We start from the raw sequence: 16,245 nt of genomic DNA on the forward strand, positions 1-16,245 counted from the left end.
GAAGAAGAGCTTTAATCATTTTTTGATTAGAGAAATGCAAATTAAAACTCTGAGCTATCACTTCACACCTATTAAATTGATTAATATGACAAAAAAAAAGGAAAAATGATAAATGCTAGAGAGGATTTGGGAAAAGTGGAACAACAATGCACTGTTGGTAAAGTTGTGAACTGATCTAACTATGATGCGGAGCAATTTGGAACTATGTCCAAAGGGTAATAAAACTGCAAATCCTTTGATCCAACAATACCACTCTACTAGATCTATATCCAAAAGAGAGCATAAAAAAGGGAAAAAGACCTACATGTTAAAAAAAATATATCTATAGAAGCCCTTTTCATAGTAGAAAAATTTTGTGAACTGAAGGGATGCCCATCAAATAGGGAAATGACTCAATAAGCTACAGTATATGAATGTAATAAAATATGATTGTAATGAACAGATAGATTTCAGAAAAACCTGGAAAGACTTCTATGAACTACTGCAAACTGAAAAAGAGCAGAACCAGGAAAACATTGCAACACTGTATGATGATCAACTATGAATGACTTAGTTTTTCTCAGCAGCACAATGATTCAAGGCAAGTACGGAGGATTCATAAAGGAAAAAGTTGTCCTTATCTAGAAGAAGAACTAAATAGGACTCCAAGTGAAGATTGAAGTGTACTTTTTTTATGTACTGAATTCTTTTTTTATGTTTTTTCCTTTTTGATCTGTTTTATCTTTCACAACTATGACTAATATGGAAATATGTTTTACATGATAGCACATGCATAACCCAAATCAAACTGCCTACCCTTTTAAGAAGAGAGGAGGAGTTGGAGGGAGAAAAGTTGGGAACTCAAAATCTCGTAAAAATGAATGCTAAAATTTGCTCTGGCATGTAACTGGGAAAAAATAAAATGCTATTAGAAAAAAGAACTTGAGGATGGGTGACCTGGCAAGTTTAGATAAGTTTTACTTAATTGTTAAACCATTAGAATAGTTCACATAATTTACATACCTTAACATTAGGAAAGCTGAGCCCCAATTATAAGATGAAATTTTATTTTACTAAAGAGGTACATGGTAGATTCTCTCTCCCTGGCATACCCCCACCTCTTACTAGGCAGATGTACATTCTATAACCCAAAAAATGTCCAAATTTAAACTCACAAACCATACCAATGACTTAATATTCTTGGTCTGAATGTAAATTCCTACACACTCCTCAAACTTCCATTTGGCTTCCTATTTAGGCATGGCTCACTGGGCAGCTGAATTTAAACAGACAGTGAGTGGAGATATTTTGGCTTGTTTGATTAGGTGTAGACAGCTGCACCTGTGGTCTGTTAGCCTGCCCTGCACACATTCAATATTCAGTACACATAATCAGCTGACAGCCATAACAAGGGTTTGACTCTCAAAGACTTTGTCTCCTGAGAAAACAAGACAACTTCTTTGACTAACTTCCTGTTAAAAACTACTCCCTGGGTGACTGTTTTTAATTAAAACTATCCCTAGGTGACTGTGCTGATGATGCTTCCAGCAGTGGGCAATTAAATTTAAATTTTAAATTACTTTTAAATTTCAATTTATTAACAAATAGAAAAAAGAAAAAAGAGAAATAAAGGGAGGGAGGGAAGGAAGGAAGAAGGAAGGAGAGAGGGAAGGAAGGAAGCAAGAAGGAATCTTGAAAGCTGAACAGGTTGGCAGATACTTAAGATCTTTCTGAATTAGAAAATTTAACTTTCATTCCTGGTTCTGTCATTTAATTTTTGATGTGACAATGCAATTATTAATTCCCTATTATGTGCAAATCATATCTGTGAAATCACAAGTCCAGATTAACAATTTTTAAAAAGGAACAAACACTATGGTAGGTGCTAGAGATACAAAATGAAAATGAAATAGTTTGGAGCTTACATTCTATTTGGGTGTTGTGGAGGAGAGAGGGGGAAATGTATATACAAAATGAACTCAGGAAAGAGGGGAGGGAAGAAATATTCCTGAGGGTATCAGGAAAGGGTTCATGGACATAAGAGGTAGTATCTGGAGGGATCCGGAGATCTGAAGTTGAGTTGAGGATAGAGAGAACATTCCAGACATGCTTGGAGGACAAAGATAGAGAGATGGGACAGGAGATGGTGTAGAGTTTGGGCATCAGCTGGTAGGTTAGTCTGGTTGAAACATAGAATGACATGATGTATTAGTGACATGACTGGAAAAGTAAATCAAAGTAGAACTGAGAAGTTGCATTTCATTCTAAAAGGAATAGGGAGTCATCAAAGACACTTGAGCAGGGCAGGGACATGGTCAGATATGGGATTTATAAATATCAGGTTGGCAGCTGTGTGAAAAATGAAGGATAGAGACAGAGAAATCTGGGAGTCCAATCAGTGGAGTTAATTCAGTATTTCAGGTCAGAGGTGATTAGGATCTGAATCAGGTTATAGTGACACTGACATGCAATATCAAATGATGTTGTTTTCTACTGGGCTCCTTGCAGAGTCCTGAAGCTGCCTTTCTTCATTGTCTATGGTATGTCTTTGGCTCGTAATAAGACACTGCCATTAGTCACAGATATTCCAGATGCTACTACTATCAGATTGAAGTCCCAGACTTTCTGACCTTTCAACATTTCCAAGGTCTTTCTTTGGTGTAGTGGAAATGGGGAAGACTGACTCTTTCTCCTTCCCCCCAATCTCTCTCCCCCTCACCAGCACCTCTTTCTACAGAGCTGTACTGAAGATGCTTTCACCAGTGGACAAGCTAGACATCAGAATGCTAGAATCATCAGTGGTCTCCAATAATTTTTTAGAATTCATTCCTTTTTTAATGAACTATTTTATTTTTTTCCAATTATTTGTATAGTTTTCAACATTCATTTTTTCTAAGAATCTGGGTTTCATATTTTTCTACCTTCTTCTTTTCCTCCCCACTCTCCATGACAGTGAGTAATCTGTTATAGGTTATACATGGACAATCATGTTGAACATATTTCCAGATTAATTATATTGCGAAAGAAGAATCTGCACTAAAGACAAAAAACCATGAGAAAGAAAGAACATAAAACAATTTCTAACAAGAGATTTTTAAATATATTTTTAGCTTTTTTCACATTACTACAATAGTCATTCTGTAAAAGTAAACATAATTCTTCCCCCCCATCCACAAATAAAAAGAAACCTCAAGAAAAATAAGGTGAGTTGAAAAAATAAAGTATTAGACTGTATTCAGATACCATCAGCTCTGTCTTTGGGATGAATTGCATACTTTATCATAAGTTCATCAAAGAAATTACTTCAATAATTTTTCCCACAGCTGATATTGCTAGCTGTATTTTCCTCTACCCTATTCCCCCATCCTCATTTATTCTATTCTCTCTCTCTTCTTTCACCTTGTCTCTCTTCATAAGTGTGTTGCATCTGACTTCCCTCTCCCACAATCTTTCCTCTCTTTTATCACCTACACCCCCCACCATGTCCCTTTTCTCCCATCCCTTTCCTTTCCCATTTTCCTCTAGGGTAAGATAGATTTCTACACTCAATTGAATGTATATGTTATTTCCTCTATGAGTCATTTCTGATGAGAGTGAAGGCTCACTCATTCCCCAGCTGCCTTCCCCCCTTCCACTCTATTGCAAAGGCTTTTTCTTGCTTCTTTTACATGAAATAACAGCTCATTCCAATTCTCCTTTCCCTTTCTCCCAGTAGGTAAGTATTATGTGATTGAGGTCATATTTGAACTCAGGTCCTGCCGACTCCAGGGTCAAAGCCCTATACACTGCAGCACCTGGCTGTCCTCATTAACTCCAACCTTACCTTCATATTCAGCTCTCTCCTGTGTCTTACTTATACATGCTCCTTCTAACTGCCATAATACATGAGAAGGTTCATATGAGTTATCAGTATCATCTTCCCATGTAGGAATAGAAGCAGTTCAGCATCATTAAATCCCTCCTAATTAGCCCTTCCCATCCACCCTCTCTATGCTTCACCTGAGTCCTGTACTTGGAGATCAAACTTTCAGTTCAGCTCTGGTTGTTTCAACAGGAAAGTTTGAAAGTCCCCTATTTCATTGAATGTCAATCTTTTTCCCTGAAAGAGGACATTCAGTTTTACTGGGGAGTTGATTCTTGACTGTAATCCAAGCTCTTTTGCCTTCCAGAATATCATATTCCAAGCCCTACAAGCCCTTAAAGTAGACACTACTAAATCCTGTGCAATCTTGACCGTAGCTTCATGATATTTGAATTGTTTCTTTCTGGCTGCTTGCAATATTTTCTCCTTGACTTTGGAGTTCTGGAATTTGATTATAATATTCTGGGGGGGGGTTATATTTTTTTGGATCTCTGTCAGGAGGAGAATGGAAGATTCCCTCTATTTCTATTTTACCCTCTGCTTCTAGGCTATCATGGCAGTTTTCCTGGAGAATTTCTTCAAAAATGAAGTCCAGGCTTTTTTTTCCTGGTCATGACTTTCAGGTGGCCCAATAATTTTTCAATTATCTCTCCTGGATCTATTTTCCAGATCAGCTGTTTTTCCAATGAGATATTTCATGTTTTCTCCTAGTTTTTCATTCTTTTTGTTTTCTTTTATTGTTTTTTAATTTCCACAAAGTCATCAGCTTCCCTTAGGTGCTTTCTACATTTGAAGGAATTATTTTCTTCAGAGAGCTTTTGTATCTCCTTTTCCAGTTGGCCAATTCTGCTTTTTTAAGGTTTTTCTTCTCCTCATTGACCTTTCATACTGTTTTTTTCCATTTGACCCAAATTGGCTTGTTCTTCATTATTTTTTTGTATGTTTTTCACTAAGCTGCTGACTTAGTTTTCATGATTTTCCTGCATCGCTCTCATTTTTCTTCCGAGTTTTTCTTCTACCTTCCTTACTTGATTTTCAAAATCTTTTTTGAACTCTTTCATAGCCTGAGACCAATTCATATTTTTCTTTGAGATTTTGAATACAGAAACTTTGACTTTGTTATCTTCTAAGTGTGTATTTTGATCAAAATCATTGTCTATGATTAGATTATTTTTTCTTTTGTTGTTTGTTCATCTCCCCAGTTTATGACTTGATTTTTTCCTGGTGGAGGATGCGATCTCCCTAATTTTTTTTTGCAAAGCAGTGGGTGTCTTGCCCAAGGCCACACAGCTAGGTAATTATTAAGTGTCTAAGGCTGGATTTGAATTCAGGTACTCCTGACTCCAGGGCCGGTGCCCTATCCACTGTGTCATCTAGCCACCCTGGCACTCTCCCAAATTTGGGGGGCTTTTTGTAGCTGTTTTCTGGGACACCCACCTGGGACCTCAATTCCTTCAAGGTCTTATGAGTGACTTTGACTGCTTTCTGCCTATGCTCTGGCTCTGTGGATGACCAGCCCTCCCTCTTTCCTAGAGCCATGAGGAAAGTTCCTGCTCTACTATAGCAATAAAGCTTAGTATGGGCAAAGAAACAGAGTTCTACCTCAGAGATAGCAGGGAGACTTTGGCAGTCTCCCCTGACCCCCCCTTACCATTCCTGGGCTGAGCACTCTGGAAGCCACCTCCAGGTGCCTCCTTGCCAGGTGGCTCCACAAGCCTGCTCCTGGTTCCCAGGAGCCAGGGCTGCTCTGAGGACTTCACAAGACTGGACTGCACTCACTCTGGTGCAGCAGAGTTTTCCTGCTGACCTTCCAAGTTGTTCTTGGCAATCCCTGGGCCTAAAGGTCTGGAAACTGCCACCGCTTCTATGAACCCGGGTGCCCCCTGGGGACATAAGCTGTTTTTGGATGACTGGAGCTAGTTTGCTCCAGCCTGCAGGGTGGCCTGGGTTGCACTGTGGCCCGGGTTGCACTGCAGCCCTTTCCAACCCCAGTGTAACAGACTTCCCATAGATCATCCAAGTTCTCTTGGGCTGGAACATTGTTTCACTCAGTCTTTCTGTGGGTTCCATCACTCTAGAATTTAGTTAGAGTTGTTATTTAAAAGCACTTGGAGTGGTCTGGGGGAGAGTTGCTGGGATTTCCTGCCTTCACTGTCATCTCGACTCCATCCTCAAAACAAATTTTTAAAAACTGAAAACAGTATCCTTTGCTTTTCAAAATGCAGACTCCATAGTTCCTTCTCTGAATGTGGATGACATTTTCCATTACAAGTCTTTTAGAATTGTCTTTGATCATTGTTTTGCTGAGAAGAACTAACTCTATCATAGTTGATCATCACACGATGTTGCTATTAAGTGTCTACAGTGTTCTCCTGCTCTCTTCACTCAGCAGCAGTTCACATAAGGCTTTCCAGGTTTTTCTGAAATCTACCTGCTCATGATTTCTTTCAGAATAATAGTATTCCATCACATTCATATACTACTATTTGATCAGTGGCTTCTTCCAGTTTTAATTCAAGATCAACAGTGTGACCAAATGTCTTCAGCCAATTCCTATACAATTCTAGAAACATTTCATTTTATCCAGTGCCTTAAAGCACTCTAGTCCTTCCCAACTAATTTGAATAGGCCATTCACACTTAGTTTAATGCTTTTGGCTTGATTAATTCAATAGAGTTGCTATCATTTGATAAAGAAGGTGTAAGGGCTAGATTAACTGATTAATTACTTTAAGTGGGGTGGGGCCACTGGTTGCTCAATTCACTTGGCTCCCCATTTTGTGACTTTGAGCAGCTCCTTTGATAACCCCTGTTGACTTGGGTTTCCTCATCTGTAGAGGAGATTGGACTAAATGACCTCTCTGGTCTCTTCCAGTTTTAACTCTATGATCCCTAAATTATAAAAGGTTTTATATTAGTGCAAATCACTTTGGACAATTCTGTGGCTCATGAATCAAGAATCTGAGTTGTAGTCTCTTTCTTAAGAACTTTGCAGGTTACTAATGTTGAACACCTGTTTAACAACTGTTTTGCTATAGTATAAAGAGTGCAAAAAATGTGTTGGGCAACTTAGCATGGATGAAATATGTCACTGCCTTACTCGAGTCTCCATGATTTTTGCAAGGCAGTTGTCCTCCAGCCAAACCTTGTAGTTGATAAAATTCCTTGTATAACTGTCTTCATAGAGGTCAAATCTGAGGGTCTCTGCCCTTTTAAGAGATTCTCAATAAAACAAGAAACTTTCCTAAAGACCAAGACTGAAAACCTTTAAAATGGGGAGTTTCTGAAATAAAAACCACTTAGAAAAATATGCAGAGTCTCTTTTGTAGTTGTGGTTCATGTCTGCCTGACCTTATGTTCCCTAATTTTTGGCAGACTGAAGAATACTGAGTAGTTTTTTTTAACTGAAGCAGTAATTATTCCTGCTTGTTGTTAAATATTCTTTCACTATTAAAAATAAAACTGAATTGCATTAACTCTCCCTTTTCTGATCATATAAAGAATAGGACAAAGACATAACCAACAAAAGCAACTTTTCCATTTCATTTTCTTCATTCCAAATAAGGTTAAAATGTCCTTATCATGTTCGAACAAACATTTACCTACTATGCACAAGATACCTATGTATACAAGGTTTCAAGGATAAATATTATGTATTACTCAAGTTTAAAATTTACTTGAAATATGTGTGAGACTCGGGGAGGCAAGCAGTGTTTGTGCAGGATAACAGACATACCGAGGTATGTTTGAGAGGAGGTAAGCCATCAGAGAAGCAAAGCAGAAATACTGACCAATACAAGAATGGGAGGGTAGCTAGAACTCTTTCAAGAAAGATTTCCAAGAGAAGGCTGCATTTGAACTGAGTCTCAAAGAAAGAGAAAAATTCTTCAAAATGCAGATGAAGAGAGAAAACATTCCAGGCATGAGAAAAAACTTGTACAAATGTATAAAGATAGGAAATGGCATGTGGAATTCAGGGAACATAAGTTGTTTGGCTTGATGGAAGTGCAGAGCATGTGAAGTAATATGAAATAAAGCTATAGAAATAGGTTTTTAAAGTTTTCCTGTTGAAAAGTTGAGTCTTTGCTGAAAAGCAGAAAATGCTTCAGCATACAAACATAAAGCAAAGTCTAAATTTCAATGATCACTAATTAACTGAAAATATTTTCTGTTATAAGTTACTATGATAGCCTTTCCATTCAAACATGTAATGATCACAGATGGAGAGAACCTTAGGTTGTCGAATCCAATACCATCACCACCTCCCATTTTATAGATGAGATCGAGACCCAAAGAGGTTTTAGAAATGGCTTTCCTAAGGTTACTCAGATAAGCTGGCAAAACCAGAATTTGAAATCATGTTCGCTCATTTTAATTCCAGAACTCTTTCCACTGCACCTTGCTGCTCTCCTCTTTGATTAGTATCTAAGTATACAAAATGTATTTTCACAGTATTAACATTTTCCTTTGTTTGCACTGATAATATTTCCCAGCAAGGAAAGTTATAATTATTCCACTAGAACTAAATGCTATGTTTTGTTTTTGAATCAGTACAGCTGAAAGTTTTAATGTACATCCCCATTACCAATATGCTGAGTGTAACATGTGTTTTAAGGGAATTTCCCTGCCCACAACACATTTATACTACATGGACAAGTATTCATTACACCTTGGCTTAAACAACATGTCTGCCAGTGCATTGTTGAAACCTTGAATTAGCCAGTAACTGATTTGAACACATTTTTTTTCTTTTGTAGTGGTATTAACTATAATTGATAATGATTCATTATATTGCTACCATTGACACAAAAGAATCAATATATTTCTCAAAATATCCCCAAATATTCAAGTTTCAAAGCCACTTGGTCTGAAATACCTTGTTAAAAAAAAAAAGTATTGTATAAGAAAACCAGTAAACATGGGACTGGCTTCTAGCAGAAAAATCATGTCTCCAATGGTTGGTCTGAAGACAGAGGCCTAGAGCAAGTCATCTCTTCCAGTTCTTATTCAAAACAGCAAATATTTACCAAGACCCTAGGAACTGCAATGAACTGCTGATTTATTCAAAAGAAGTTTAAGACTTGGTCCTTGGTTACTAGAGGCTTACAGTCTTGCTAAAGAGATTAGATTGACAGACCTGAATCCATTAGACTGTAAGGGAAGATTATATATAATAAAGGTTGAACTGATTAGAATCATATGCCTGAATAATGAAGGAGGACAAAGAAGAGGAGGAAGATGGAGAAGACAGAAGTAAGGAAGGGGCAGTAAGAGGAGTAAGATAGAAAGGAAAGGAAAAACATGGTGTAGTGGATTGACTTAAATCAGGAGGACTTGAGGTTCAAATAATGCCTCAACTTTCTAGATGTATCTCCCTAAGCAAGTCCCTTAGCCTCAGGTTGCTCATCTATTAAACAAGGGATTGGATTCAGTGATTCCCTAAGGTCTCTTCTAGCTCTCAATCAATTATTATTGTGAATTTTCCTTTTATCTTGGGTGAACTAATCATACAATTCAATACAACATGGAAATATAAGTAGAGTTGAAAGAGTTCAGGTAGTCCAAGGTCCCTCTTGTTACAGAGAAGAAAACTGAGCATAAAGTGAACAAGAATGTCCAAACTCCTTAGACAAAGTGAATCAACCTTAAAAGTCCATTTATTTGGGGGAGAAGAGCCTCATCTTACTGTTGAGGATGGCCTCTTTTAGGTTGGACTGATATTATGAATGAGTGTGTACATGATGGTGTATGTGCATATTTAAAAGGAAAGATATTGGTTTCAGCTAATTAGGTGACTAGATATTACAGGATCAGCTGAACTTCTTAATTCTATATCTTTTAAACATCTTTATTAGACCAGAACTAAACTAAAAGGAAAGCGAAAAGGAAAATGAAAAGTATTTAATGTTTGCCCTTATAAAAGCTAGAGCTTAAAAATTCATGAAGTACTCTAAATTTTTTTACCACATTTGATTCTTACAACAAACTTGTGAGATGGGTATCACTCCTATTTACAGACGAGGAAACCAAGACAAAGTTTAAGTGATATGCCCAGGATCACAAAACCTGTAAGTACCCAAGGCAGGATTTGAACTCATAATATTTTGTTTCTTATGCCCCATTTTCTACCTCTGAATAACCTCTAAAATAATTACCATTTTGAGATTTATACAAGGTTTGATATATATATATATATGTGTGTATATATATATACATATATATATATATAGTATCTCATTTGACCCTCACAACAACCTTCTGAGTTACATATAGTTGTTTTTCTTATTATTGTTGCTGTTGTCATTGTATTATTGATGCTGTCACTTGTGTTGGCACAGAAAAAAATTTTTAAAATGAGTATATTATTTATTTTAATTAATTTTGCTTTTTTCATGTCACAAGAATTCTCAATAAAATTTAAATATAATTTGGGGACTGGTTAAAATAGTGCTTTTTTTTAATAAGCATCAATATGGGGGTGATGATCAACCTTGATGGACTTGCTCATTCCATCAGTGCAACAATCAGGGACAGTTTTGGGCTATCTGTGATGAAGAATATCATCTGTATCCAGAGAAAAAATTGTGGAGTTTGAACAAAGACCAAAGACCGTTACCTTCAATTTAGGGGGGAAAAACTGTTATCTTATTATGTAATTTTGCTATCTCTTATATTTTATTTTTCTTCCTTAAGGATATGATTTCTCTCTCATCACATTCAACTGAGATCAATGTATATCAATGGAAACAATGTAAACACTAACAGACTGCCTTCTGTGAGGGGTGGGGGGAGGGAAGCAAGATTAGGGGAAAAATTGTAAAACTCAAAATAAATAAAATTTTTCTTAAAAAAAATAACCATCAATAGCCCAATTCACATGGAAGCATTCAATCAAAGTTTTCTGGACTAGTGATGATAGGGAAATAATAGGATAACAACCCAGCATTGAAAAAGATGGCTGAGTGGGGAGGCTAGGTGGCGTAGTAGATAAAGCACTGGCCCTGGAGTCAGGAGTACCTGGGTTCAAACCTGGTCTCAGACACTTAATAATTACCTAGCTGTGTGGCCTTGGGCAAGCCACTTAACTCCATTTGCCTTGCAAAAAAAAAACCCTAAAAAAAGAAAAAGAAAAAGATAGCTGAGGAACTAAAGAATAGCTGAATAGATGGATTGCTGTGCAACAGTATCTGATATTAGTTATTTGAAGAAAATACAAGTATTTCTGCAATAAAAAATGTTTCCAACTTAGGAAAAGTCAGTATAATAATATTCACTAATTCAAATTAGTCATTGGTATTTAATATGACTCTGGCTAGATATGAACTTGATGTTAGCATCCTCTTAATTTATATTTGATGTTAGGACAAAATGAGACACATAAGTTATTCACTAGTTAACAAAAGGTTCAAATAGTTCTAACATTGCAAGTGGAGGGGGGAAAAGGATTTATTAGATCTACTAAGAACTTTATAAATACAGGCTTCACAGAGTTTTTCCTACTTATTCATCCTCTATAATAGATATTGGATCACAAAGTCCTATTATCATCATAACAGTCCTTTAATTTAAGCCTTTTGAGAGCAACATAAAGTGAGGTGACCAAATATCTTATTTAAAAAGAAAACAAAGCACAACTCCATGTTTTTGCCTTTCCAACAATCTGTGAACCAGTTTTTTGGTTAGCTGCAATTTCCTCATGGCTTCTAGGTTCCTAAAATGAGAATATCAAAACTGATATAATTCAGGTTTCTCCACTAGTATTTCAACTCATTGGTCACTGAACAAGCATGTTAGATTTAGAAATCTAAATCTAAATACAAAATTGACATTTATAAGAAAAGTCTAAAAATGTTATTCTTATGTTGAGGGAAGTGAACAGGACCAGAAGAATATTGTACATATTAATAGCAACATTGTATGATGATTAAATATGATGGGATTGCTCTTTTCAACAGCATAATGATCAAAGACAATTCTGATGGAAAATACCATCCACATCCAGAGAAAGAACTATGAAGTCTGAATGCAGACCAGAGCAAACTATTTTCAAATTAAAAAATTTGTTTAATGTTTTATGCTTTTTTTCCTTCTCATTTTCCCTTTTTGTTCTAATTCTTCTTTTACAACATGATTAATTTGAAAATATGTTTCATATAGTTTAACCTATCTTAGATTACTCACTGTCAAGGGGAGGGAAAAGTGGAGAGAGAAAAATGTGGAACTCAAAACCTTACCAAAAAATGGATGTTGAAAACTAACTTTTCAGATAGTTAGAAAAATAAATAAATAAATGTATCTAATAAAAAAATGTTATTCTTAGTACCTTCTCTCTCCCCACCGCAATACCCCCCCTAAACTTTTTTCAACCTTTCTGCTATTAATATTGCAGAAATGAATGGCCTACAGTAATCAAGACCATTTTGACTTTTTTCTACCATTTTGTAAGTTGCCAGGGTTAAAGAATTCTTCACCTAGGGGCCATTCTACTGATGAGTCACACCACACTTAGCTAGACTGGTCCTTAGAGAGGAGGCACAAACCAGAACCTTGAACAAAGTAGTCAATTAATAAATATTTGTTAAGTTTCAGAGTTTCTGGTTTAAAGCCAATCAAAATGTTACATTTACTTTTTCTAAGAGACTAATATTAGTGAGGAAATATTTAGTATGGTGTTTAAAGTTCTGCTAAATTTATTAAGAAAAAGATGTCCTTTAAATATAAAGTGTACTACTGAAGGGAAAAGTTTGCCATAATGACAACATAATGAGGACCTAAAAGGACCCACTTTGGACCACAGAACAATACAAGCATAAATAGTGACACCTACTCAGCAGAATGAAAAGACTTTTATGGTAAATCTTAAGATACAAATAAGATAAATGCAAAAAGTAATCATATAGAATGGAAATAAGATAAATGAAAAAGTAATCTATAGAATAAGATACCAGAAGCATTAGATTCACTTATATTTGCAACATATACTCACTCACCTTTGCATTGTCAATACAAGGGCAGAGAGCCCAAGCAGCACTGGCCTTAACATCTGGATGAGGATTTTTCAGCAAGGACCATAACAAACGAACTCCATCTAAGCGATCAATGATCCTGTGATGGAAGCAATATTAAAGGTACACACATTAATGAACAGTTACAAGTATAACTATCCAATTACTATTCCAAAGGACTGATAATGATGAATGTTACACATCTCCTAAGAGAGTGCTGCTAGACTAAATATGAAAGATGAGACATATATCTTTGACCAATGTGTGAATTTATTTTACTTGATTATGTATTTCTTAAAAAGTTTTGCTTTTCCTTTTTTTCCCCCCAGTGGGTAAAGGAGGGTGAGACAATTAAAGGGAGAGAGAAAAGAAATGCTTATTAATTTAAAAGAAAAATAAGAGAATTATTGCATTTCATTAAGCACATTTAAACTCCTATTTGGATGCTTGGATTTAAAAACATAAAGAAAAGAAAAACTATTTTCAGCTAAACTTAGGACATAGAAAACAAACTGCATGATAACCATGTGACTGTGTAATAAACTACGTGCAAACTAAAACCCCAATTCAAACATACTGGTTTCTTTCATATAGTAACAACTAAATACTTTCCAAAACAAATATTTAGGCCAAAAAAACTATGTACTTAACTATTTTATTTGGTCTGTGTTTAATGTATTTACCTTACAGTATGACATATTTTAAACTCCTACGGTTTTAATCTAGCATTAGGAATTAAAATCGTCACACCACAGTGCATCCTTTGTTGGGCATGAATAACACGTAACTTGTTTCCCATGTGTTCCCTTACCAACAAGACTAACATTGAATACTGTTATAATTACTTAAACATACTGTAATCAAAGTATTTTCATGACTAGCCGAAAAATGAATTATCATCAGAGTCATCTCTACGCCATCTGTCTTATGTTTATATATCAATCAGTCCTGGGGATCCTAACTTCACATTAGGGTCCACTGAGTACTTTAAATTGAGAGGAAGGCCAAACAAAACTTAATATCCTTTACAAACATGGCTTTGTTCAGAAAGATACATTAAACTCAAAGCAGATGAAATGAAGATAATGGAAATCAAACTTTCTTTGAATTTTAACCTCAAGTTGAAGTTTAATTATATGAAGTATTTCACCATGAACACAATATGTATTATTAACATACAATGTAATTCAGATTCAGACTCAAAAATTAATGCAAAAACATCTACTTTTCCTTGATTTGGGAGAGATGAGCTTGCCAGTAAAATGTATTCATCTCAAAGCTTCCAGTAGAAAATCACTTTTGCACATCCTCATAAAACAATTGATTCTGTCCTACTCTATGACGGCTGTTGCATAAAAAAGCTAAAGGCATTCTTTTTTTTCCCAAAAAGCAGGAAAAGTATCTCTGGTTTATTTCGGGAGAGTGGATTTATTGACTTCAGAGAGATGATAGTAAAACAGGCCTCTCTCTCTCCTCAGCAGGAGGTGACAGACTATGAGTGTGGAGGGAGGCTCACTTTGTCAAGTTCAGTATATTGATTTTGTTGCTTTATTATCTTCTTTGTTACCCAAGAGAATTTTATTGGATCTGGGAATTCCATTGAAAGAGATGATATATTTTTAAAGTATTAATTAAAAAAATTAAGAGTAGATTCAGTTGAGATTTCACAAAAGCCTTCTTTCCAAACCAAAAATTATGCCAGATAGCAATTTACAATGTACATATAGTGGGGGTTGGGGGAGACCTTTAGCTACCATTTTATTTTATAAAAAAGTAAAAATATATAATAACACTTCATAATAAAAGATATATTTTTAAATAAAAATGATCCACTGGTCAGCAAACTACTAGAAAAAACTATGTCCCAACTAATGCCAACTAATGCCAATACTGAATCTCATGGAGTATAGCATTCAGTTTTATACTGCTCATTTTCATTGGACCAACTCAATTATCATATTTTACATATAATTATAACTTCAAATACAGTATCCTCACTAATCAGGATCTCACTAATCTCCACCTAGAATTATATGCTTGATCTCTTAGAATTCCAGTGAACAGAAGGTCTGTCCCTCCTTGTCAAAAATCCAGTGCTATATGAGGCTAGCTAAAAGAGAGTATGAAGTTTTTACAATGGGATTATGGTCCTTTATAGAAGCAAAATCTCTCAGGAAAGGGGAAAATCAAATTTTCATTTTTACAATGATATAGAATGAAGAGGAATTACCAGTTGTAAACAGTGATCTATTTGGAATTATGTGTCTCTACCTCTACATAAAACTTCAGGAAATTCCTTTACTGTTAGTTTTTTAAAAAATCTCCAAAAATTTCCCTTCCTCCACTGGTCTAGTTTCAAAGTTTGAAAAAGGGGAGGGGGGGGGGAAGGCTATTCAGGCCTGAGCTGTTGTTGATGAAGTCATGCCTATGTTTAGCAATCCCTGATTCCTTTTCTAACACCATATTTTTAATAAGGTGATTTAGAATTTTTCCAGATATTGAAGTCAAGGTCACAGGTTTACTAATTTTAGAAATGGGCCTTTTCCCCTCTCTAAAAAATTGTTGGGACAATATCTATCCTTCTCCAGTGCTACAGTGGCAATAGTGGATTCGTAATTATATGTCAATTTTTTCAAGACCCTAGGAAGTATTTTGCCTGAGCCTGGTGACTTGAACTTATCAAGAGAAGTTAATAGTATCTGTCTCTTCACTTATCTTGGGTTTTAGCTACCTGTTAGCCATTTTTATTATTTCCTTCCCAATCCAAATGAGATTGAAAAATGAAATGAAATGAAAACGGTGGAGCCGAAAAGTTTAGTCTTCTCAGTTTCATTCATTACCATCACCCTAAAGCATACCAATTAATTCTTATTTTCATCCTTTGCTTGCCCCCAACATAGAGAAAACAATTAGGCCAACAACAATCTCCTTTATTTTAAGTATTGATCACCAGCCCCACTCATGCTGGGCTTGACTGGTCTGGACACACTTTTTATAAGAATCTGCTCTTTTACAATTACTTGTCTATGCTTTCATCCTTCAATACACAGTTTTTAAAATAAATCTGAGTAGGCTGAGTTCTCTTTGTAACTACAGTAATCCCAGTATCCCTTGTTTGCATGCTTTGCATTGGAATAATTTCTATTTCAGTCTTCATTCCTCTTGGGCTGAGTAACCCTTCAAGTTATTGGGCCATTGGATCTGACCTATCCTTCTTCTGAATCCTTGGAAAACAGCTTCCCCTTCCTTTCTTCCCAATCCCCTTAATGTGTGATGCATATCTGACTGTATTCACTTTTGCTCTCACTCTTCTCTCATGACTCTTTGATGGAATGGTTCTACAACCAATTTCTACCCATTGGTCAGTACCAGGCCCAGGAGAGTAGTTCCCTTTGTGGCT

The 16,245-nt window shown here is 35.8% G+C and overlaps 1 protein-coding gene across 4 annotated transcripts in view; it reads right to left on the reverse strand.

Moving 5' to 3' along the window:
* Positions 1-16,245, reverse strand: part of ODAD2 (outer dynein arm docking complex subunit 2) — a 202,334-nt gene that overhangs the window by 73,747 nt on the left and 112,342 nt on the right. For all 4 annotated transcript variants that reach the window (XM_074193049.1, XM_074193050.1, XM_074193052.1 and 1 more), the window contains one exon: positions 12,831-12,945. In XM_074193049.1, coding sequence (XP_074049150.1) covers positions 12,831-12,945 — 115 coding nt within the window. The remainder of the gene's footprint in view (positions 1-12,830; positions 12,946-16,245) is intronic.

This window comes from Macrotis lagotis, chromosome 7, assembly GCF_037893015.1.
Source record: "Macrotis lagotis isolate mMagLag1 chromosome 7, bilby.v1.9.chrom.fasta, whole genome shotgun sequence".
Taxonomy (NCBI): domain Eukaryota; kingdom Metazoa; phylum Chordata; class Mammalia; order Peramelemorphia; family Peramelidae; genus Macrotis; species Macrotis lagotis.